At 52.3% G+C, this 24,139-nt stretch overlaps 9 protein-coding genes across 9 annotated transcripts; 5 read left to right on the top strand and 4 right to left on the bottom strand.

Annotated features, from left to right (window-relative positions):
- Positions 1 to 134: 134 nt before the first annotated feature.
- Positions 135 to 788, top strand: J4E92_003841 (uncharacterized protein; the record flags this gene model as incomplete). Its single annotated transcript, XM_051495235.1, has 1 exon — positions 135 to 788. One exon carries the CDS (start codon positions 135 to 137, stop codon positions 786 to 788), a length of 654 nt encoding a protein of 217 aa, XP_051354254.1.
- A 67-nt stretch (positions 789 to 855) lies between these two features.
- Positions 856 to 2,043, bottom strand: J4E92_003840 (uncharacterized protein; the record flags this gene model as incomplete). Its single annotated transcript, XM_051495234.1, has 1 exon — positions 856 to 2,043. One exon carries the CDS (start codon positions 2,041 to 2,043, stop codon positions 856 to 858), a length of 1,188 nt encoding a protein of 395 aa, XP_051354253.1.
- A 1,529-nt stretch (positions 2,044 to 3,572) lies between these two features.
- Positions 3,573 to 4,584, top strand: J4E92_003839 (uncharacterized protein; the record flags this gene model as incomplete). The annotated part of the gene is made up of 2 exons (XM_051495233.1): positions 3,573 to 3,789; positions 3,848 to 4,584. 2 exons carry the CDS (start codon positions 3,573 to 3,575, stop codon positions 4,582 to 4,584), a joined length of 954 nt encoding a protein of 317 aa, XP_051354252.1.
- A 4,002-nt stretch (positions 4,585 to 8,586) lies between these two features.
- Positions 8,587 to 9,450, bottom strand: J4E92_003838 (uncharacterized protein; the record flags this gene model as incomplete). Its single annotated transcript, XM_051495232.1, has 1 exon — positions 8,587 to 9,450. The coding sequence occupies one exon, from the start codon at positions 9,448 to 9,450 to the stop codon at positions 8,587 to 8,589; it is 864 nt and encodes a 287-aa protein (XP_051354251.1).
- Positions 9,451 to 10,790: 1,340 nt separating this feature from the next.
- On the top strand, positions 10,791 to 11,704 carry J4E92_003837 (uncharacterized protein; the record flags this gene model as incomplete). Its single annotated transcript, XM_051495231.1, has 4 exons — positions 10,791 to 10,968; positions 11,074 to 11,151; positions 11,206 to 11,496; positions 11,559 to 11,704. The coding sequence occupies 4 exons, from the start codon at positions 10,791 to 10,793 to the stop codon at positions 11,702 to 11,704; spliced, it is 693 nt and encodes a 230-aa protein (XP_051354250.1).
- A 141-nt stretch (positions 11,705 to 11,845) lies between these two features.
- Positions 11,846 to 12,709, bottom strand: J4E92_003836 (uncharacterized protein; the record flags this gene model as incomplete). Its single annotated transcript, XM_051495230.1, has 1 exon — positions 11,846 to 12,709. The coding sequence occupies one exon, from the start codon at positions 12,707 to 12,709 to the stop codon at positions 11,846 to 11,848; it is 864 nt and encodes a 287-aa protein (XP_051354249.1).
- Positions 12,710 to 13,874: 1,165 nt separating this feature from the next.
- Positions 13,875 to 15,176, bottom strand: J4E92_003835 (uncharacterized protein; the record flags this gene model as incomplete). The annotated part of the gene is made up of 1 exon (XM_051495229.1): positions 13,875 to 15,176. The coding sequence occupies one exon, from the start codon at positions 15,174 to 15,176 to the stop codon at positions 13,875 to 13,877; it is 1,302 nt and encodes a 433-aa protein (XP_051354248.1).
- A 1,147-nt stretch (positions 15,177 to 16,323) lies between these two features.
- Positions 16,324 to 18,134, top strand: J4E92_003834 (uncharacterized protein; the record flags this gene model as incomplete). The annotated part of the gene is made up of 2 exons (XM_051495228.1): positions 16,324 to 16,776; positions 16,977 to 18,134. The coding sequence occupies 2 exons, from the start codon at positions 16,324 to 16,326 to the stop codon at positions 18,132 to 18,134; spliced, it is 1,611 nt and encodes a 536-aa protein (XP_051354247.1).
- Positions 18,135 to 20,620: 2,486 nt separating this feature from the next.
- Positions 20,621 to 21,940, top strand: J4E92_003833 (uncharacterized protein; the record flags this gene model as incomplete). The annotated part of the gene is made up of 2 exons (XM_051495227.1): positions 20,621 to 21,746; positions 21,891 to 21,940. 2 exons carry the CDS (start codon positions 20,621 to 20,623, stop codon positions 21,938 to 21,940), a joined length of 1,176 nt encoding a protein of 391 aa, XP_051354246.1.
- Positions 21,941 to 24,139: the final 2,199 nt, after the last annotated feature.

The following is a 24,139-nucleotide window of genomic DNA, read 5'->3' as shown; positions in this document are numbered from 1 at the left end:
GACTACCTAAGTAGCAACAGCCTTGCGGTAGAGCACCACCTGAAGCGATCAAGATGACGGATCCATTGGAGGAGATGTAAGTTAGCACACTGAATTCCTGTATTTTACTAATAAGATGCAGCACCTTGCGCAATATGACCGAGTCACCTCTAATCCGACTGCCTGGCGAGCTGCGCAATCGTATCTACGAGTTAGCTGTTGGCGGAAACATCATCGCCGTAACAGGATTCTACAGGCGACCGGGAAAATTGTCGGTCTATCTCACCTCCGCTAATACTTCTGGACCGGACGCAAAAAGCGCCCAGGCGAGCCTACGTGCACCTGTATCGGGAATCTTTACCATCGGCCTCGTATGCCGCCAGCTGCACCGTGAAACAGCGCTCATTCAGTACGCAAAGAATCTCTTCCACTTCGACATCATGTACCATGGCCAAGAATTTGTGGACAGCCTTAGTAGTGCACAACGAGCGCTGCTTACCTCTATCTCTGTCAGGATCGACACCTACTCCATGGCAAGATGGCTCTACCGTTATCCGCGCAAAAGCCCTGACGTGCTAGGCCTCTTCTTGCCCCAGGTGGAGCGTGTCTATATCAGTCCAGAACAATTCAAAAGCCATCATTGGTGGGATGAAGAGAGAATACTGAAGGTGATCGGGCATAACCTGAAGATCGGTACAGGACGCAAGGAATGTGTCTCCCTCAGTCTCATTGATGTGTTCCAAGGAATGAAGAAGCAGGATCAAACAAAGACGATCAAATTGAGCTGGGACGGCGAGACACCCGTCTAATCGGGCTTTCTCTTATACCGACACTACAAGATTCCGTCTTTGCCTCTATATAATATACTATGGGTTACTACTGACGGATCCACTGCGTATCGAATGCCCTCGAGATAGCTAGACTGACAATGGGATAACTCATAATACGATCATGAGAACCATGCTTGATAATCTGTTCTCTGATGATCCCGCGCTTCCCTTTCCATTCCACTTCCCAACCACCAGCACCTAGAGGCGTCCTCTCCTTCGACTTGACCTTCTCTAGCTCTTCGAAGGTAATGGGAGAGGATGAATCAAACATTGCGTTAACAGCGTGCCAGAAGAGGACATCTGAGTGACTCCATGGGATATCGTAGTCATCTTCGGCGTGTATTAACGTGATGTCATAGTTTCGCTGCTTGCCGTTGACATTGATACTGTCGAGCCGGTGAATAAGTGATGCAAGTTTATCCTTGGATGGAAATTTGGTGATGATAAATCGGTTCAGCAGGTTCATAAGCGGCGGAAACATTGCGAGAGGGGAAAGCAGCGGGAGGGTGCGAGCAACCTTGTACGTCCTGGTAAGCGACTCCACATCGGCGAATGGGGCGACTAAGACGACTCCCGCTAGAACGACAGGAGTGGGCTGTGAAGCCAAGTGATGAGTGAGCGATAATGCTACGGCAGTACCCATGGATTGGGCAAAGACCACAATCCTTTCTGGTGGTATACCCGCAGTATCTGTTACGAACTTGAGCAAGGTAAGCGCATCAGTAAGAAGACCAGCTTCCGAAGGCCACCCAGAACTGGTACCGAAACCACGATAGTCGATAGCCAGGACATGTACGTTGGTAGATGTCGCGCTCATCGCCCTGTAACTTTGTGGCCGCCACCCAGATCCCAGGGTGCCTGCTGCACCATGCAGATAGATAACGACTTGCGCAGTAGGATCTTTCAGTAAGCGGAAGGAGATTCGGTCTTCGACATTCGCGCAAAGTCCGACTGGCTCCTCACGGAGTTGGGTTTGATGTTGGCGGTATGTCTCCAGTGGCAGAACGTGCCAAGCATGTAGAGTCTCACCATCTGGCGTCTTGAGATGGAAGGGTTTGACTTGGTTGCGCAGAAAGCCCCATTGCTCGGGTACGTTGATGTCCTGATTCCAGGTTCGGGTTACTCGGTGCAGGAAGATGACGTGATCCTGTAGAGTCGGGATCGTGAGTAGCAAGACGAAACCGAGATAGAACCCGATAAGGCCAATGAAAATTGAGAGAAGAAGCGTAAGCATGCTGGTGGCTATATACCTGGCCTATCTCAAGCTTGAATAGTCCAGTCGCGACCAGGACGATTTGAGATTTACAGTAGCGCTAACCGATGTGGGGTAAGTGGAGCATGACGAAGAACGCCACATATTTGTGTGCGGTTCTCCATGTGATATACAATTCTCGAATGCTAGAAAGTTCACAATGTTGGTGTTGAGGGCGCGTTGCAATTGCGCGTAATTGTCGTGATTTGGGGGATGACCAATCGGGCCTAGCTCAGGGTCATTGCATGTGCCGAGGTTCAGGCCAAGCACGAACCCCCCAAACGCGTCAAATCCACACTCCTTCCTCCATCCCACTCCAAGATACGTTGAAAATAGAAGCGCCATACTATGCTCTGATCGCGACAGTTTTCTGATACCTGCCATGCTATCTAACTCATGCCAAGACTGATATAAGATCAGCGGCATGTGTGGACAAACTCTCACGGACGCGCTGCGAATGGCTGGTATGGCAGTATCACTTCAGACATCGCTAACGACCTCGCAGCTCCGGCGCGTAATCCCATCCAAGCACAATCGTCTACGATATCAGTTTGACTCTAGACTCGGTCCACGCAACGCTAGCACATCCAATCATATCGCACACGGCATGTAGGCTGACTTCCAGGAAGAGGAAGGCACCACTGATGGCGACTTTGGCGACTGGACCGATCCCGAAACCGGTAGCAGCGTAGAAGATGATGACAGCACATGCGAAAATGCTTCCTAATTCGTCATGGGCCCTGGTAATACGGTGAATCAGGAAGTTCGACATTGGAAGGAGATATATCTTCGGTGCTTATACAGTATGCACGGTCGCAGCACGCATGTATCAAGCTTTTACGGGAACCGATATGCGTCCCTTACCGATGAGGATGTTATGCGCATGCTCAACCCGAGAGCGTGGAACGTCATTTGAGCTGACCTCCCTACTTTGCTGCTTTTATTCTCGCAGTGTACGAATGTCCTCACTATTCACTACTCTTTACGTAGCTGAATCGGCCCTCGAACTAATTGAGTATATCTAATATGGATGAGTTGCGAGGGAAAATGTGTGAGCAGCCACATGATCGGTGACCGTATTCCAAAAAAAGACTAGGCTGATGGTTGCTGACCACACCTGTGGAAGTGGCTTTACTATGTCGCTTTGAGTGTATATATGGACATTTGCATCGGCCAGCGATGGAAGGTGCGATTTCCAACCCCAAGTTCGAGATATAGCCACGGTCGACATGGGCAACTCTGCACCGAACATGCAGCTGCCAGACGCAGCGACCATCCTCCAGTCCGTTAACGCTACGATAGATCATACAGCCTCTCTGTTCCCTACTTCTGGATATCAAGTCTTCCAGTCCGTACTTCGCACCCTCCTCATACTTCTGTTTCTCTTTGTTACATATCATTGCTTTCACTATTTCACATGCGAACTTCCGCCGTTTGGCTCCGGTCTCAAAGCTCTCCCGGGCCCGCGCTCAACACTCCCTTACTTAGGTCGCGTTCACGATGTCGACCGCATGCAGGCTTGGACCTCAATGCACAAGTTCAGCAAGCAGTATGGCGGGCTGTTCGCATGTACACTTGGGGGCGAAACGCACATCTGGGTCGCAAGAGAAGATGTTGCGCAAGACTTGATGGTCAAGAATGCTGAGCTGAGTTCGGCGAGGGCAGATATTGGGTCTTTCCCAGGGGTGACACAGGACTTTTTGTACTTGCCTCTGCTCGGGTACACAGGTATGTCTGCCATTACCAAGACTCTGATATGAGCTTGTCACTGACCTCCGACTTACAGATCACTTCCACCGTCAAAAACGATTCGCAAACGCAATGATGACCCGCGCAGCTAAGAACCAATACTACGGTCACATCCAGCTTGAGATGAAGCGCTTTATGCACGAGCTCTCCCGAAAGCCAGAAGACTTCTTCACTCTTACCCATCTCTTCTGCGCTAGAATCAGCTCTCGCCTCGCGTATGGCACTGCCGATCGTTCAATAGAGCACATGATCAACGCCGGCGCCTTCATCTCCCAACTTGGCCCTTCTGGGCCCATACCTAATCTCATGCCGTTCCTAAGATACTTCCCTGAGTGGATGGCGCCGGGTCAGCGCGGAGTGCGAGAACGTCGAGAAAAGGAAGCAGCGCTGTGGAAGGACGCATTCGATCTGGCAAAGGCATCCAAAGATAAGGCAATTTACACCACCGCAAGCTTGGCTACCAAAGCTATTGGCTCCGATACCGACCCTCTCTTCGCTGACGAGGAGGAGGCCAAGGCTGCAGTTGGCATGCTCTGCACTGTCGCGATCTATACTATTGGCGGACCGGCGACGCTATTCGTCATGGCTATGATTTTGCATCCGGAATGGCAAGACAAAGTGCGTCAGCAGATTGATAAGGTAGTTGGAAAGGATGAGATGGTGGACTTTAAGCATAGTCCGCAGTTGCCAATTTTAAGGGCAGCTATCAAGGAATGTGTGAGATGGAAGAGTACTGTACCACTCGGTAAGTTCCTTCTTTCCTCTTTATCCTAGATTTCGATCTGTCCCAAAATCCATACAGCATGAAGCTGACTAGTCATCAGGCGTCCCCCGCCTACTCTCAAAGAATTACACCCACTCCGGCTACCACTTTCCCCGCGGCGCCGTCGTCCACGTTCTCGACATCGCCATGTCTCAAAACCCCACAACCTACTCCTCTTCCCCTCCCTCCGTCTACGACCCTTCCCGCTGGCTCGACCCCTTGTCCCCCAATTTTAAGTCTCCATTGACCGAGTACCCACGCTTGAAGGGCCATCATATCTTTGGGAGGGGCAAGAGAGTGTGTCCTGGCCAGGACCTTGCGGAGGCAGAGTTGCTAGTATTCTGTGGGAATTTGGTCAAGAATTTCAAGCTTGGGAAGAAAGCAGGAATAGAGATTGGGCCGGACCAATGGACACCGCATGTCATCGGGGGACCGTTGCCGTTTCCCTGCGAGATTAAGGCGAGAGACTGTGAGAGGGCAGGAGTGGTTGGCAAGTAGTGGGAAGATGTTAAAGGGCAGATGGAGGTGTGAAGACATTTTCGGTGTTGGAAATGGATACGCGTGCTGTTTTTTTCGGTATATCATACAATCTTACCATTCCCCATGATTTAACCAGTGACAATGCCCCACGTTAACCAAGTGTCAATCGTCTTCTTTCTCTCCAGCAGTCTCTTCTCTTCGCCCTCATTTTCGTATGCTGCAACTCCTCTCCTCTCCTTTGATTCTGCTGTCTCCCTTAGTAGGGTGCTGCCACCATCACTCGAAAGCTCATATGAACGAAACTCCGCGTTCGACCATCCCGTGGCTAGTCATAGATGATCAGCAATCGTCAAAACGATGCAGCGATCAAGAGACTGCAAACCTTGTGCGCTCAACGAGCCCTTCCAGTCATCGGTCAGGAAGTGTAGGAAGCAGCCATGCGAGACCACAACAATGTTGTTCTCTGGTCTGTCTCGAAGCCATTGTCGAGCGCTTTCGGCTCTAGCAAGAAGTGAAGCACTCGTGAGTGATGCGTCAGTCTGCCATACTTGGTAAGCCTACCCAGTACTGATACTTTTTGGAATGCTGGGTCAAGATTTGATGGTCCATCTGCGTACTTTCACTTGCCAGCCCTCTTCTACGAGGCCGAGATCCGCTACGGTGTTCTTAAACTCTTTCTGAAGAACTCCGACATCGCTGCCAGTGTCGCAAGGCAAGTTGCTCGCTTCTTGCAACCATGGCAAGGCCAGGACCTGGACACCCCGTGACAATTCTGGCTCGAATCCTAATAACGCGGTGTGAATTGTTCGTCGTAGGGGTGAAGCGACCACGAGCTCAACTTTGGCGTGGTACGGAAACGTTACTGCAAGTTCGTGGCATTGGCGCTCGCCATACTGCGTGAGCGATGGATCTGGAATGTTGTGGTTGCTGTAAGACAGATTGTGCACACCTTGCGCGTGCCTGACGCAATGAATGATACGTGCCACTATGCGCAGAACAGTCGAATCAGTTTTTGCGCAATATTGTTTTACTGGCGCGCACTCACTTGCACACCAGGACCGCGTGGTAACAGAATTAATGCGACGAGGCTGAGCGAAAGATGGTGCGCAGCTGCCTGATCGGTGGGCGAGTGTGCAGCGGGGCTGTGCTGTCCACCTCAGAACATCTCAGCCGCCCACTTCAGTCCTTTTCTTCATCTCGAGTTCATCTAGGAACAATACCTTCATATCTTGGTGCGAATAACTGTCCAAATGGAGGATTCTGGACCGCCTGCCAAACGTCGCAAAATCACTCTGCGTGCAGGTCACAAGCCGGTCACCAGGGCCAGCCTTGCCCGCACTCAGCAGAATGACTCCAACCTACCCGCCTACACGTATCGAGCGCTCAAGAAAAAAGACGAGATACGCATCTTCAGAGTCGAGAAAATAGGACCAAGCGAATGGCAGTACGATATCGAACATACAACATTGACCGGTGCACCACCCTTCGAAACCGTATCGTATGTCTGGGGTCCAGATACGCGGCGCAACATTCTACGTTTGCGAGATGATCGGACGATACGTATCAACGATAACCTTGCCAAAGCCTTGCCTTATCTCGCGGCGGAGTGCAAGACTGGATATCTGTGGATCGACCAAATCAACATTGATCAATCTAGTACGCAGGAGCGCAATCATCAAGTCAAAATGATGGGTGATATCTATTGCAAAGGGGAAAGAGTTCTGGCGTGGTTGGGTATCGGCCCCAAACTCAACAAATCAACTCTCGCCCTTGTCGAAATGGTCCGCTATTCGCTTGAGGTTCGCAAATGCAACTATGATATACGTGTGAGCATCGAAAGACAGATTCACGAAAATGGCCTCGGAGACATTGTGGCGATACTCCAACTCTTGAAGAGCGACTGGTTCTCTCGTGCATGGGTCTTCCAAGAGATTGTGCTCCCGAATCACGCACTGTTCCTGCTCGGAGACTTGACCTTACCTTTTTTGGTCCTGTTTTTGATCTGCCGGACAGCCATGCTTGCTCCGTCTGAAAGCAACTCTGAAACGCAGCTTCGTTGCCCATCATCTTTTGCGATACTTCCAAGAATGCCAGTCCAAGACGTCGCCCTGATACGACGCTATCAGTCGCTCTACATAATGCACCGCCGCTGGTGGGCAGAGCATAGTAGTTGGGGTAGCATTGGCGGAATCATTCCTTTCACTTGGCTTCTTTCCACAGTCTCACCGTTACTACAAACGACAGATCTGAAAGACTCAGTGTATGCATTTCTAGGGCTACAGCCCTTGACAGATGGTTCTAAATCTATGGAACCAGACTATGATGCCCCTTATGAACAGACACTCGTCAGAGCTGCCACGTCTATCATTCGAGATTCATTGTCGCTTGATATCCTTGCATACTGTGACCGCGAGAAAAGCGACGAACGCTTGCTCAAGCCTTTACCTTCGTGGGTTCCGGAATGGAAAGCAACTATCAAAACACCACTCCTTATACGATCTCCTACTGGCTTTCATAGGGCTTCTCAGGGTCATTCTTGGTTGGATTCTGAAAATCCTCTCGAACTGAGGGTAAGAGTTATACGTATCGACACCATATCCACTGTGTTCATGCCAGAATTCAGTTACCAGTCGGCTAACTGGAGAGAAGAGGATCTTGAAAGATATCTTGCACTTGACGAGAGACTCATGGAAATACAAAAGCACGTGCCATGCTGCTCTCGTGAGCGTCTCTTAAGTGTTATTTTGACTCAAGAGCATCGGCCCGATTTTGCGCATGAGGATTATCATAATCAGGCATACAACCATAGCGTCGAGGAGCATCTAGAAACCTACGATAAATATATACGCGAAGGTAGAGAAATAGGTCCGGCAAGTGGAACTCACATTCTCGACGAATTACGTAACCAAACTTATCTTGTCAACACCAAACATCTCTTTTTAACGAAGGATGGCTTCCTTGGATGCGCAAAGCAACCGCTAAGAGGGGACGAAATCTGTTCGATCAAGGGGTGTCCAGGTTTTGTCGTTCTAAGACCTTGCGGAGGAAATCGTTTCACTGTGGTAGGAATTTGTTCTGTAGAGAATCGGTTCTGGGACATTCACCCTGATGTGGGTACTCAGCAAGGCTTTTTGTACACAATTTGGAAATGCCTCGAGGGCGACGAATATACACTAGTGTGATAGCATAGTACAACATGAGGAATTATTTACTCAGTCATATGTTCAGCGTTCGCCTAATAGGTGAAAACGCTGTGCCTTCTCATTATTTAACGATAATAAAATAAGTTTACACCCAGAAACTTACGGAACTATTAGACCATCTATTTAAAAAGTTTGGCTTTAATCAGACTGCAGACCCGTTTATATTTGTCGTTGTATAAGAGGGGATAAGAGGACCAAGGAAGCAAACTCTGCGACTAATCACTATCATTTGCCTGGTCTATTACTCTATCAAAGCTATTACATTAATCTCAGTTCACCCATTTCGTAAAATCCATCATTTCCGTCTCATTAATCATACATCAAAATCCTCTAGTAGTAGGTGTAAACAGGCGAGGCAGGAAGAGTGCCAAAATCACCAGAGCCGAAGGGGCTGCTGGGCGAGACCTTTCCGCCATTGACATCAGAAACGCCGAACCAAGCAAGCTCACTGCACTTGCTGACAGTGATAACAGCGAATGCGGGCGCGGGCTGCGCGGTGTATCCCCAAGAGACGGTCAAGTCAGTACCGCATGACTGGTTGGACCAGCTCTCGGTAGCAGCGTTGGAACCCGGCATGCGGATAAATGTGCAGTGCTCGGTCTTGCCATCCGCGGTGAAGTCGAAGTTGTAGTCGCAACCCGAGTTTCCGTCGATGCAGTAGCGGCTTAGGTTCGAGACGGTCCATGTCTTGCCCTCAACGGGCTTGGGGCTGGAGTTTGGTGTTCCGGTTACCGCAGGGCAAGGAGCAGCAGTTGGTGTAGGGACAGCGGCGGGCTGAGATCCAGCGGAGGGCGTAGGGCATGAACCTGGGTGAGCAGGGTTGCAGCCTCCGGGAATGCCAGAGATGGATGAGAAAGTGGCAGCTGGGGCAGAGGTTGGGGTAGGGCACGATCCAGGATGCGCTGGGTTGCAGCCACCGGGGATGCCGGAGATGGACGAGAAGGCCGCCGCTGAAGTAGCTGTTGAGGTTGTCTTTGGGAGGAGGGCGATTTGAGATGAGCACCATTCGCGGATGCGCGCGGCGTCCTCACCGTAGCAAGCGGTCCGGTCGCATGAGCAGATGACTTCAGCAGTTCCTGCGGCGACGCAAGAGTCGTAGGCGATTGTGCATTTGTCCTCACGCATGCGCAGAGTGGGAGATGCTGATGCAGCCGATGCTAGGATCAACGCGATGGCGGCAGATTTGGCGAGCATGTTGGCTAGAATGTCTTTTGGGTCTTGGGTCAAGTGGAAAAGTATAGTGTGTGTTGAGGGGATGCTAGTAGCTGTTCTTGGCTGTCGATGGATGATGAGGATGTAAACAACTGGAGATGCGATGGCTCGACTATATATCTTTCATGTACATGGCCACCACGATGTCATCCTAACTGTCGGTAGTAACGGAGTGTGATCGGATATACGGAGGAGGAACAGCTGATCACGTCCTTGCTTAGCCCTGGTGCCATGTTGTGGCTCTCGTGAGGCTCTCGGAGAGGCGATTGCGATCTCATTGGCTCGCGAGCGGGACTTCTACGACGTTCGGCTCTTGTTGCGCCGCAATACGAGGCTCAGTCGCATGATATGACGATATTGCGCTTAACACGAGGAACGTTTCCTGGTTGAAGGTTTTTCGATAGTTCGGATGCATCCCGGCGAGGCTTGATGGGCAGCTAACGACTAGTCGCTCCATTATTAGCAGCCAACTATGGAATAGCACCTGTCAATCGAGCTTGACGAAGCTTGAAAGGTGATCGCTTCGGCTGTCATCCGAGCAGCGGTGACAAAATAGGACGAAGTTGCAAGGTAAAACTACATTTGATGTTACTTTGGGGATGCACGTACTGTCTACCCGGGTAGTCCCATGTGCCGAATACGATGTGGCCGGAAGATTTGTGAGTTTGTGACGTGGTTTTCGGCTAGCCGATCGTCTCCATGAAAACAAATCCCCGCGTCCGGACACTCCGCTTCCAGACCATCACGAACGGCGCTTCGTTGTTGTCGCATGCCCCGGCGGCCGCGATTTGGAACGTGCTGGAGGGCGAGGCTGAGCTGGCACAGTCGGTGTGTGCAAGTGGTAGTCCAGATCCTAGTCGCCAAAGGCAGGTTCTGCTAAGCTTTGCGCGACAATGGTATCGAGCCTCGTGCACTTTCGTCCCTGGTTGAAATCCCGTCGCAGCTTCTCGTCTCTGTCTTTCCTGCTATGGTGGATGACTCAAAGTTCGTGAAACGGCGCTGCAAGCAAATCGTCGGCGACATAGCATTCAGCGCATGCGTTGTAGCAAGAAGTGACATTTTTCACAATGAGTCGTTCCGTTTCGCAACGACGTGATGTGGTGCCATTGAACAAGAATAACATCGAGAGCTCCAGCCTCACACTCAGGACAGTCGCACTATATCGCATCGATCCTAGCGCCACCATTAGCGCAACGCCATGCCGCTCCCGTCACCCGCAATCGTCATCACCAAGACCAAGGGATGACCATAGACAGCAAACAACGCGCTGCCAACGTCCACAGACACTCGAGATAGACCCACCATTATATGCAAAGCCTTACATGATGGCTGCCGCTGCTCCCGAATCCGCCGACGTGACTGGCGCACGTAAACTGCCCACAGCCGAGGAGTTGTCGGAAGCGCTCAAAGTTGATGTGTACGATCGCGAAGGCAAGACAAAGACGTTGGGCGAACTGGTCAAAGGCCAGAGGACTGTATTGGTGTTCACTCGGCATTTCTGTGAGTGCTGTTCAATCGCAGGGTTCATGTGCTACTACACTTGCATCATCTCGATCAGAAGGGTAGTGGAAGACCAGGATACGTGAAGGATTCTAACATCGACAGGGTGTTTGAACTGCCAAGCGTACGTCCGCTGTATTAGCGAGTCTATACCGCCCTCGAACCTCCCTTCCAATACTCAGAGTAAGCATTAACTGTGCGGAGTCATTACACATCTATCTAACAGATAGTGTTCAGTTCTCATCATAGGATGCGGCTCCTATCAGCCCATCGACACCTATGCTGCCAACACTTCGTCCAAATATCCCATCTACACTGACCCAAGTCTTCGGCTGCACAAGCTCTTCCAGTTCAAGTCCAATCTAGCTGAGGGCAAAGCCGGTGATGAACAGCGAGATTACATGCGCAACGCGGGTAGCACCATGTCTAGGATCTTCGGCGGCATCAAGGGTGCGTTGGGAAACCTGCAGCATGTGAACTCTGTGGGGCCAAAGGCACTGAATGGTGGGGAGGTGATTCTATCGGCCGGTAAGTGGTCAGATGTAGACTGGTCTTTTCGCGGTCGCACTGCTAACGAAAGGCATTTGTAGATGGTGAATGCGAGTACATGTACCGCATGCAGAATACGGTTGATCACACCAACATCTCAGAGCTTGCGAAGCTGGTTGGAGCTGAGTTTACCCCAGTGAGCGGCGACGAGGGCAAAGAGCAGACTGGCAATGGCCCAGCGTCATAGTTCTCTACAGTCCACATCTACGCGGCGTACAGAAATCGCTTTAATTGAAATATCATAAAGTCCAACACGTTTTCTCATCATCTGATCCGTTCGTGAGGATCGTTCTACCGGACGAATTTGTTGACCTCATGGGTAAGCTAACTATCCACGTAGCGCAGCCAAGGTCTCTTCAGTGTTCTTGGGCGTGATCCATCCATGATCGAATCGATCCTTCGCATCGAAGTATTCGAGTCTCATTTTATCCTCCTCGATTAGCCATTCCAATGCCTCAAGCGGGGTTTCACCCGCATCGTTCCTCGCATCACGCAATTCAGGCCAGCGGGCAACCATACAAGCTGCACTTTGGTACATCCCACTGAGAGCAACAATGTGCAGGAGATTGCCACCTGAAGAGTGTAGGACAACCCCAGAGATCTCCTCCGCGCTGATCTCACTGTATTTAGTATCCAGGTTTTCGCGGAACAAGTGGTCTGGAGATGCAAGGGCGTCGACGACAATGTTCATGAAGTCCTCGGTACCTTTGGATGGCTGTAAAGGCGCAGGATCGAAATCATCTACTACGGGTAGGCGATGGCACGGATGACTGGCGTCGCTCGACAAGGCGAAGAATTTCGTGTTGCCCACACGTCGGAAGCCGAGATCGCGAAATCTCTGTTCTTGGTCATCGTGAAAGGTGCAAGGAGTCGACCCCTTTGCAGTGCTTTCCCGTGAATTGACAAACGCATACACGGGCTTCTTGAAATGATCTGAGAAGCCTTGCAGTACATTTCGCATGATGCGTGCGCTCCCACCGTGGCATCGAGCGGCATGATTTGTCGTGGTACCGTTGAGCAGAAGGAGAAAACCAGTGTCTAGCTCCGAACCCCAGATGCCAGACCCTTTCTTGACGATGTGCTCTTTGTATTCCTCTCTGAAGTGACCGTGGCGATTGAAGAGCTTGAAAGCGAGTTCTTTGATCGGGCCCGGGGTGGCGAAATGATTCATCTGGCGATAAAAGTCGGACATTTGAGTGCGGTCGATGAGATACCCAGGCTGGAGATCGAAGTCAACGCTCGTTGGCCCGTTGCGAACGAACTTCTGCCAATCCATCCCTTCTAAAGACAATTCTAAAGATAATGTTAGTCAGTGTCTGTATTAATGTTCGGTGGTGTTAAAGAGTGGTTTGTGATCGAAGCTCGTAAATTACGAGAAAAATGCCAACACCAAATCGTCCACAACGATTCCAACGAAATATCCCGAAAACCGAAATCCTGGAAGAAATACAATCCAATTCCACGTGAAATAGTTTTGGGTGTATTCTGAAACTGGATGCAGCTTCTATACTCCACCCCCCGCGTTTCTACATGTCGTGGTTGCTCCATGTCGTCGCCGCAAAAGTTGAACGAGCGAACTTACCGATGATCTCGTATCCAGCGCAGGACGTAACCTGATGAGAAGCGGAGTAGTTTTGAAACATTTCGCACGATCAGACTCGTCAGATAGTGAAATATTGGGGTTTTAGATGGTGGGTGGGCAAAAGGTTGAAGTGAAGGAGCAGGGTGAAGAAAGAGGCAGCGGCAGGAGAAGAAGTAGGTAAACCCTTATCGACCCCGCACATATGAGCTTAACTAACACAATCTAGGTTCATACTGCGACGTGTCAATCTCGGCACTTCTGCGCGCTCAGTCAGGCCATGAGTGACGCTTCAGCGGCACGGCGTCAAGCAAGATCAGACCTGGAGTCGGTCCACACATAAATCCGGCACACCAAGATGTGATCGACTATTCTTTGGAACCTTTCTTAGCCCACGAAAGCCTGCGTTGACGAGCAAGCTATCCTCCACTTCCCGGTTCACCACCAACGAGCAGCCATGACTGGCCAATCACCAAGCTCCCAGTCCCAATAAGTGCACGGCTAGTATGCAAGTCGAATTTACTTCTCAACTAATTCGAACAGTAATACATTTCGGTATGCATGATTTTGTTTCCATCATGCCAAATGACTTCCACGCATGCGTCCCGGACAAGTGGTTTGGTGGAAGACATAATGAGATCTCAATAAGTGTGCACATCACAAGAACAAGTAAAAGCTGGGTTGAGTTCATTGAAACAACATACATTGACAAATTCATGGGTATATCTCTATCTAACATATCAGTAGTCTATAGGAAATCATTACTCCAGTTGCACATCTATATCTCCAGCCCACCAGCAAAGGGATCTCTCGCATCACTCCTCATCTTCGCAACCTCTTCATGCTCCCTCCTCAACGCTCTCCAATCAAACTTCTCAAACGCAAAACTCCACGTCTTCTCCGCCACACTCAACATCCACTTGCTCATTGGGCCAACATCGTCACCGTGGAAGCTCTTCCTTCCCACATGTTGGACCAGACTGGGTGTGACTGCATATCGCAGCTCGTTGCGTTCGTTGGCAAAGTCCTCTGTTATGACGTCCATGTATCCTAGATGGCGTTCTTTGAAGTACTCAACGAGTTCGCCGGCTTTGACGTTGGGGAAGACGAAGGCTTGACTACAGCAGGCGAAGCGCGGCATCTCGTGGACGCCGACGGCCATGGGCTGGACGGTGATGCGACCGAGGCCGAAGTATATGAGGATGAGAAGGGCGAGTGTGGTGTACATGGCGAAGAAAGTGCGGCGGGTCATGAGGGCGAGGGTGAGTTTAGTGGTGGGTTGTGCGAAGCGGAGGAAGAGGATGACGACCGTGGGTACGAGGGCCACGTAGACTGAGTTCTTCAAGTACGTCTTCCACTCCTCGGCGTTCCAGCCGAGAAACTCTTCGGTGTAGAAGAGGCGTAGGTAGAGGAAGTCGGGTTTCGCGCGCTGTAAGGCGGCTTGTTGCTCGGCTTCGTGGATGGCGCCGAGGGTACGGTGGTACCAGCCGTCCATGGCTACGGTGTCGTCTTCGAAAAGAGCAACATAGGGTGTATATTGTTCCGTACATTTGTTCAACAGGTATTGGTAGTCGAACAAACCCTTCTCGATATAGTTGTTTCGTGCCTCCATTATCCGAATGTACTGCATGCGGTCGTAGCCGTATCCGTAGGTCAATACCTCGTCGGCAAGACCAGATAGCCACTCCTCGTTGTACGCAGGGTGTGCCCCGGGGTTCGAGTGGGGTATGAAGACGATGAGGTATATCTCCTGTCGCTCTTCAGGCGTAAGTCCTTCAAGTAGCGAGCCCACAGCATCCGGCAGATACTGAGCACCGTCGCGCTGGTAAGAAGATATGCCCACACATAGTTTCCGCTGCTTCTCGGGGCCGGCCTTGGTTACGTTTGCGGGGTTGTAGGACTCAACGAAGGACTCGGCTTGTTGGCGTCTGACGGCGGAATAGCGGGGGGCATAGCCTTTGCGTGGGTTGAAGAAGATGGAGGTAGGATCGCGTGCGGATATCGAGTTGATAGTGTAGAAGAAGCTAACAGCGACGAAGACGGCGATGCCTATGACCAGGCGGGAAGGCGAGAAATGCATAATGTGCGACTAGACTAGTAAACGAGAGTGAGAATGCTCCAAGGGTATTATCGCATCGCTAATCGAAGGGTGGAAGTGGAAACGAAAGCAACGCCGGAAGGCAGGTCATGTCATCGTCAGTGGCAGCGTCGTGGTTGACAAACAAGAAAAGGTGGAGGGAGAAAAAAAGATAGGAGCGACGACGCGCGCTCAAGATGAGGCGGGCTTGAGCGGCCTGAGCTGAGCTCCACCAAAACGGCGGATCTTGCCTTACGAGGATCTGCCGTAGCTGACCAGTGACCAGTAACCAGTAACCAGGAAGATAAAATTAGCAGACCAGCATGCGCGTGGGTCGGTGCTTGGTACTCAGGGCGATGACGGGGCGCGCAAGATTGCCATGCCTGTAGTCGCGATCACGAGAAATGAAGCCCATTAATGCCGGGTCAATAGGGGGAATCCGTGATCAAAAAGTATGGAAGATTCCATGCCCCTCGGTGGTTTCGGCGGTATCAGCGAATGAGGCCGTGAGCGACAACCACGGTGTCAGCTTCTGCTCTTCGTTTGTGAGGATAGGAGAAGGAGAGAGATAAAAGGGTGAGGAGCGACGGTCTGGACAGAACTATGTGCTTCCCGCGTGTTTAGCGTGACTGTTGACAGTGACAGCGACTTGACAGACGGTGGCAACTCCGCCTCTCCCGTGCCAATTTGGAGAAGTTTCCAAAGCTGGCTACACCATACGGTTGGTTTTGCGATAATCACGATTAGATTGCCGAGGGCCTATATGATCGCTCGGTTCCTTCCCACCATCTAGCATACGGGACGAACGTTCCTTCCGACAGTTAACGGGTCAAAATCAATAGTCGCTCCAACACGTGCGCAGGCGTGTTGGCGCGCGCCACAGCCGAAGTGGCGCGATGACGAGCCCGGAACATGGCCGCATCTGATGCCATCTGCGCATGCATCGCATTGAGTCACCATCCCATCGTCGCTGCTTTATCGACATTCTTGCAGGGCTTGTAACACTCAGCCCTTTCTTTGATCCAGTCATAGCCGTTTGACTCACCTGCCTTGATCCCCGCTTACTCTCGAGTCACTCATATAGCGTACCAGTGCCAGCACCAGGCAGCTTCCGGCTCCACGCGCAGCAGCAGCAACCGTCGTCGGTGCCATGCCCAAGAAGCACACGCCCTCGTACACAACAGCAAAACCGTCTTACGTTCACCCCTCGCTACAGAGTTCGCGCTCCCCCGCATCCTCGTCCTCGTCGTCTGAACCCCAAACCGTCAATCAGCGCATCCAGCAGCTGCGTCGCGAACAAGCTCCGAGAGCAACGCCCGAACAGCGGGATGAGCTCACCTCGGTAGTAAGCAGTCGTACCGTTCCGCCAGAGCTGCGGCGCATCCTGCACATACCCGAAGTTAATGCTCCCAAACCAAAGGCGAACACACGCACGCGGAGGGTCATGGGTGGTGTGAGACCCCCACCAGGCCCCGCGGCGCCTACAAGCTGGTTGCAGACGAGTCGGCATGCGCCAGCGTACGCGAGGAAGAAGAAGGCCGATTCAGAGAAGGGCGCCGTGAGGTTTGCCACGCTGGCTAGGGTCACAAACGAGGAATTGAAGGTACGATGCTCCCCAGCGCGTCACCTGAGTCGATGGGAAAATTGAACACCGTGGAGCCTACATTGGCGTAGGAGGATCCAGTCTTGAATGTCTAGCGTCAACGTAGGCTCCTGGGTGTTCAGTTTCTTCGTCGTGGGAGGTGGCGTGCTAGCACATCTGGTCTTCCAGGCTTAACAATTCAGGCTTCTTACTCATGACAGCGCCTACCACCGCCGCGAAGCCTCGTCCACCAATGTCTCCGGACATTTGCGCAACATTGGGAAGAGCTCTCCGAGTACGAACAACACTACATTCCATCGCTACCGATATCGCTAAAAGAAGCGCTACTGAGCTATCTCACACTATATGGGCAGGGAGGTTTGGACTTCAAGTCGCTCAAGATCCTGTTCCAGGATGAAGAGGGGACCGGTACAGCTGGTTGGGAGGAAGTGCAATTCCTCGACCTCAGCGGACTCTTGAGCGAACGCTTCAAGATCACCGATCTTGGAAAATGCGTCAAGCGTCCCGTTTCCAGTGCTATAACGACTGTAGACCTCGCTTCGCTCCGCGTAACGGACGACGTCGCCGACTCCTGGGAAGAGGAAATACAAGAAAGTCCAACGGCACCCTTGGTACTAGCAATGAAGCTCCAAACGCCCTACTTCAGCAACCTGAGCCGGCTTTCCCTTGCGAAACCTGGGCAATGGGCTTCATGGCCCGACTTACTTCGTATCTCGCCCAACCTCAACAAGATCACACACCTTTCGCTCGCGCACTGGCCACGGCCTTCTATGACACCCAACGCGAACACCACATCCATGATATCAAAACACACGAGCGTATCACTGGGCGGATCGCACTTCTACTCCGACCTCGACGACGACTGGCACGAAGCCACCAACATCCTCCGCCGATTCTCAAAAGACACATACTCGCTACAATGGCTCGACCTAGAAGGCTGCAACTGGCTCAAAGCCCTCACATCGCACCCCGGTCGCACGCCAACAGACATAAACGGAAACACAGAAGAATGGAGCACGCAGAACGGCATCCCAGGCCCAGATTGGAATGATGCCTGGCGGCGCATAACATACATCAACTTCTTCCAAGGTTGGATCCCAAGCGATAACCAGAGTCTGCAGAACATGCCCGCGGGTATCGTGCCTGTGCAATTACTCCGCTGGCTTAGGGACAACAGGGACAAAGAAGCCTGGCGTCTAAACTCAAACGAGACGGGCCATGCGGTGGCGGAGTGGGTGAACAGAGAGAAAGTGGCCAGGCTCGTAGGGATGGAAATCCAGGGCGTGCGCAAGCGAGGAGAAGGAGCCTGGTGTCGGATTGACTTTGGATGGGGAGGCTCCGATGAGAAAGCTGTTTGAGCACCTCATTCACGGGAATGCCAAACACCTGGAGCCTACATTGACGTTAGGTCATCGACTTCCATTAGTTCGAAGCAGTAACCCATGGAAGAACCCAACGCGTCGATTCTCCTGAACCCCTTTACCCATCATCGAACTGTTTGTTGAGAAACTACTGTACGATACTTCTCGTATCTCTAAGATGAGGCTAATGAAAACCGTGAATCCACTTTTTGTACTACCCAACTCGCTAACGCAGGTACGTTAGGTAGGGATCTAGATGGGTACGTGCAGCGGTGTAAGCATAGCGCTACTCGATAAGACTTATTGCTTGGTGAGATTATAATACACATTCGTGATGTTGGAGTGAGTGATACGAAGATTGGGGCTGGGGAGTGCTGGTAAAGATAGTGCTGCACAGCCAGTGATGCTATTGATAGGTTAGGTGGAGTGGACGGTGGATCATTGTACCGATACGGATCTGAATATGGATACTAATCTTCGCATTCTATGCGAAGCCTTAAGATCGCCCAGCTATATGCGAAGTCCAGCGATATGTAGCAGGACGAACAACAGCGTTCACTGGCATTGCTAGTCTGGATTTCAAGGTCGCGAAGCGCAAGACATACTAGTTTCAGGCACAGTTAGCACCTAGACGTTGTGTTTTGCTTCTCCCGCCTCCGAAACCGTCAGCCCTGCACGGCATCAACGGCAGTGGTGCGCGCGGCTGTTTGCTTTTCCAACCTGGGCGCGGGTGTGCCTAGCCGAGAAACGGGTGCGTTTCGGTTGAAGGTTGTTCCCGGCGGCGGGTATCTGAAACTATGACACGCGAGACTGTAACGTTTTGCGCTGACAAGAGTTGGACGTGAAGAAGCTGACGCGTACGGGTAGCGAGTGACCGAAGATGAATTTGAGGTATGAAGAGTAATCGTGGGGTTTGTGGAGAAGACTAAGGGTCGGAGGTTTAGTGGGCATTGACACTCTTGCAAAGCAACATACTTTACGTTGTTACTTTTGCGCAGCCGTTATTCCAGGGATCCCGCTGGATCACCATGGAGTACTGTCGTCATGCCTCAGTGCAAGCCTCTGCGATCGAGAGTAAATCGTAGAGCCGTCGGACCGTTGTTCATGAGATGGAGGCATGTTAGTTTGTAAGATAGACGATGGCAAGCTATCCGTATAGTGTAGATGGTGTAGGGTACTGTCACATCGACATGCCATTCGCGGGACTGTCTATTCGTGGGGATCTTGCTGCGACGTCGTATACGCAGCAGTCTTGTCGCTCAATATGAAACATAGCCGCGTCTTGTAGTACGGCAGCTGCCCTTCTCACTCTGCATCTGATGGCAAGTCGGAAGAATTGCAATACTCGGATCAATGGCGGGGCATTGCTAGTACACCAAGCCGCGCGGGCGGGGAGGGCGGATCCAAGATAGAGTGTCAATGACGTTGCGATGGATGAGGAAGCTGCGGCTTCGTCGTCGCGATAAGACGCCGTTCGAGACTTCCACCAGTAAGCGTGGCATGTGCAGAAGCGTGCTGTAGTCGATGAGCTTAGGCAGATAGGTCCCAGAGCAACCGGCAGCGCAGTGCTGCAGCTGCAGCTGTCTGGAAGCTGAGAGGCCAGCCAACGATGTTGGAGCGCCAGCAGCTGGGCACAATGACGCGGGAGGGCTACGCTCCAAGAGGTAGGACGCGGCGTTTCACCTAGCTCCTTCCGAGCCTGGAGCCAACGCGCGTCAACGCGACAATGAATCGAAGACGGGCCAGAGTGAAGCGTTGGGGGAATAATGGGTGTAACCATCGTAGACCTCAAAGAGGCGTTCATCGCCGTTGCCATGCATTCCCGTCGTCGCAGCCAAGCTGGACGTGGGGATTCGAGGCTGACGAGGTGCGAAGAGGTATACCTGTCATTCCCAGGCTCTCCACCCGGCATGCACGAGAGGCGTGGGAAGTGCGTGAGAGATCGTCCCAGCGTCGTAATTCAACCAGGGTTATTCCTACAGGCGACTCGGTGCGCCAACTGATTTGGAACAAGCTTTGCCGCGATGTTGAGTCGGCCATGGAACATTCGCCGGCGACAGGCACGCTAGCCTCTTAGCGCGCCTGCGAACGTGAAACTCGCAGACCCCCTGCTTGGCTTTGGCCCTTTGGAGGTTCTTTCAAAAAGCCCGTGGTATCGCCGCCGCCGCCCATGCTCTCAGTAGCCTCTACGCCTTTCACCGTTCTCCATGTCGTTCGTTCTTCCCTCGTGTCCGTGAATTGCGCGTTCCACCTCTCATTTCCTTCTCACGACCGCAACCACTAGCACGTTCACCCGCCAGGTCACGACTGCCCGAAGCAGCGAGCCGGCTTTCCCTCTGTACCCCCAAACCCAGCCAGGGCGTCTGCTTTGCTAGTATATCTTCCCACCTAGGCCCTATCGAGTTCCACCTGTGCCCGCCGTTTCCACCACCGAGGACGCCCCTCCTCATTATTCGCCTGGCTCTTCAACCGCGCCCGCCACCATGCTTACCTTCAAGAAGGCCCTCGTGCTTTCCCTGGCCTGTCTAACGCTATTCTTCATCTTTAAGTCGCAGCACCACGGTAGCACAACCCCAAACTTCCGCAATGCGAAGGAAATGCCCCGGCCCACTGCCTGGGTGAACCCGGCAGACAGAGAACGCACAAAGGCCAAGGAGCAGCAGTCGAAAGAGGCGCAAAAGGCGACCGAAAAGGCAGACAAGACCTTTGACACTCCCGATGCGCCCGCGCGCAAGAAGCCCAAAACCCAGGTCAGCATGGACGAGCTGAGAGAGCGCCCGCTCAAGGACCAGCTCGAGTACCAATTTCCCTACGACGTCGACGCGAAGACACCCGCATACATTTGGCAGACGTGGAAGTACACACCGGCGCAGGGTCAGTTTGACGAGATGTTCCGCGAGCCAGAGGCCAGCTGGAGCATACACCACCCTTCTTTCGTCCACGAGGTCATCACCGACGACGTCGCAGTGCACCTGATCAGACACCTCTACTCCTCTGTCCCCGAGGTCATCGAAGCCTACAACGCCCTCCCCGTACCCGTCCTAAAAGCCGACTTCTTCCGCTACCTGATCCTTCTAGCTCGTGGCGGCATCTACTCGGATATTGACACTTCGGCACTGAAGCCCGCGTCAGACTGGATACCTTCTGATGTGCCCGCAAACAGCTACGGTATGGTCATTGGCATTGAGGCTGACCCAGATCGTCCAGACTGGGCTCAGTGGTACTCTCGGCGTGTCCAGTTCTGCCAGTGGACCATCCAGTCTAAGCCTGGCCACCCTGTTCTCGTCGATGTGGTCGCAAACATCACACAGGAGACACTCGACCGCAAGCGCGCCGGCAAACTCAGCAAGGACTACAAGGGCATAATCGAGTTCACTGGGCCCGCCGTCTGGACCGATACCATCTTCAACTACTTCAACAACCCCGACTACTTTGACATGAGCACGAGCAAGGGCAACATTACATGGGAGAACTTCACTGGCATGAAGGCGCCCAAGAAGGTCGGCGACGTCATTGTGCTGCCTATCACCAGTTTCAGCCCCGGCATTAAGACTATGGGCGCTGGCGAGGATGACGACCCAATGGCTTATGTCAAGCACAACTTTGAAGGTACGTGACAATCTTTTCTTATCGCGCCTTGTGAGTGCCGTGCTACACTGCACAGTACCACGCGGAACGATACGTCGGGCCGCGCGCATCCTTCCATTACACCCGTCTCGAGTCTCTGGTTTCCTCAATACTAACTAGTAACAGGCACCTGGAAACCCGAAAGCGAGCGTCACATTGGCGAGACCTTCAGCTGAACGAATCACGACCACGAATCGTCTGTACCGAGCTCGCCAATTACATAATCGTATACGCATAGAGTGCATATTACACCGGGTCGGGAAAGGAATGGACGGCAGAGGGCGACGCGACGGGCCGGACAATGCCGTGTCGCGTCCGAGGCAACACATTCTCGGAGGTCTACAAGCCACCGGCCTGCGTACACCCTCAGCAGCGAGCTGCAGCTGGGGCGTCAGTATCGCAACCTATCTGCCACCTCCATGTTGGCAACGAAAGTGGCGAGAACATGGGCACGAAAAACTTGTTGGGCAGGGCCAACACTTCCATATCGGCTTCAAGCGCTGAAGTACGAAAAGTTTCTGTTTTGACGTTTCATCGGCTGCATTACTACTTGGCGTCTGACAGCGTTTCTTCCTCTCTATCAGCGAGAGGCGTTTATAGGGATTTCAGCAGCACTACCTTTATACATATTGCACGACGAATTCAAGATCAATTACTTCATTCAATCATCCAAAAGTTAATTCGTCATATCATAGCGCCAATCTGGCGCTTTCCACTATCGTACAACGACCGCCGAAGCAACAAGACAAGAGGAAACATCCATGGGGTATCACTTCCAAACCTTCAACATCCGCTCACACCACCGCCCTTGAGCATCACCGCCTGTCGCTCCCAAGCAGCCCTCCGACTTTCCCAATCATGCTCAGTACACTGCCACCCAACGTCGGCCTCCTCTCCACCTCCTTCTCCCGCGCATACCTCCTCTTATACTCCCTCTCCGTCTCCGGATCCAGCTCCCCATAATGCTGATCATGATGCCTATGGTGCTCGTCCTCGTACTTGTCCTCTCCGTCCGCATAGGCATGCGCATTGTGTGCGTGTGTGCTGTGGTGCGAATAGTGGCTTTGCTGCGACGAAGAGCGTGCGTAGATGGGTGCGGCCTGTGGCGCGTAGGCGACGGGTGGTGGGTACGAGGCGGGGGCTAGATGGGTGGGTTGTTGGTATTGGTAGGAGTGTGGGTCTGGTTGGCGGATTGGGATTGCTTGGGAGGGTGTGTGTTGGAGGTGTGTGGGGCGTTGGCTGTTGTAGGACGAGGAGGAGGAGGTGCGGCGGTGGGTTGGCATGTGTGGTTGTGGCATTGAGATCATTGCGCCGCTGTTGTAGGGCGATGTTGGTGAAGAGGAATAGATGGGTTGTTGTTCGGGGATCGGTGGGAAGTAGTTGGTTGGTTGCTGTGGTTGTGGCGGTCCCGGTGTGGTGGGATAGGGTGGTTGTTGTTGTGAGTATTGCGGATGGGGCTGATATCCCGATCTGGCAGAGTCGTAGGACGACATCGTGGTGTTTGATGGATAAAAGACGGGCTGATAGGACGACTGTTTCATGCACCGGCTCTGCTCTCGTTTATATCTCTGACTTTCCTATACGCGATATGCTTAAGTGTAGCCTCGCGGGAAGTGCCCTGTTTCAGGGTTGGTGATCGGCGATGCTGAATGGCGTATGCGGCTGGCTATGTCCCGTCTATCACAGAATTCGGGGTGATGTCGGGTAAGTTGGTTGTTCGAAAGAAGTTGGTCGCAGCTCGAATTAATCGTTCCAACAAACCCAATTTATGTCAATATCCTCCAGACATTGATCGCTGGCTTGGCTCTATTATACTTCCATGATGCGCCTCCATCGGTCCTGTTCTCACCCCGATTTTATGTCCACCTGCACGTGCTAAATCTTCCCCGGTGAACTAAAGTATTCAATGGGTGCTCCTGACCAATTAGTGCTCACCCAAGATCGCTTCCGACTGCCAAGGCATACTCGTGATGTGCAATCGACGGCGAAAACATGAGGGGCTACGTGCGCCGCATGCTATGATGTCAGTGTCTTGGCCGAAAGTTCACCGGCGGGTTGGGATTAACGTTGGGGTGCCTGGCGTTAGTGATCTAGGATGGTGTGCAGTAAACAGATGTTGTTGGTGGAGAGGAGAGAGGGTTGCCGATCTTTTCGAAGCTTGGAATTGTGACATAAGCTTGGCACAGCGCCAGCGGCCGAGGAGCCATCGCACATTATCGCATTATCTATCATTTGTCTTCGCGATACGCACGAGTTACAAAACATAGACGATTCTTGAATGGGGGTATGATGCAGTATTTCGTGCAAAACAGAGCCCACAAGTTGACGCGGACTTTTGCGCGATCATTATGATGCGGACAAACGCGTACCGCAGA

The sequence above is a fragment of the Alternaria infectoria genome (assembly GCF_024043175.1).
Source record: "Alternaria infectoria strain BMP 0036 chromosome Unknown scaffold_5, whole genome shotgun sequence".
NCBI lineage: Eukaryota > Fungi > Ascomycota > Dothideomycetes > Pleosporales > Pleosporaceae > Alternaria > Alternaria infectoria.
Note: the sequence above shows the minus strand (reverse complement) of the source record. Positions and strands in the feature narration are given on the sequence as shown.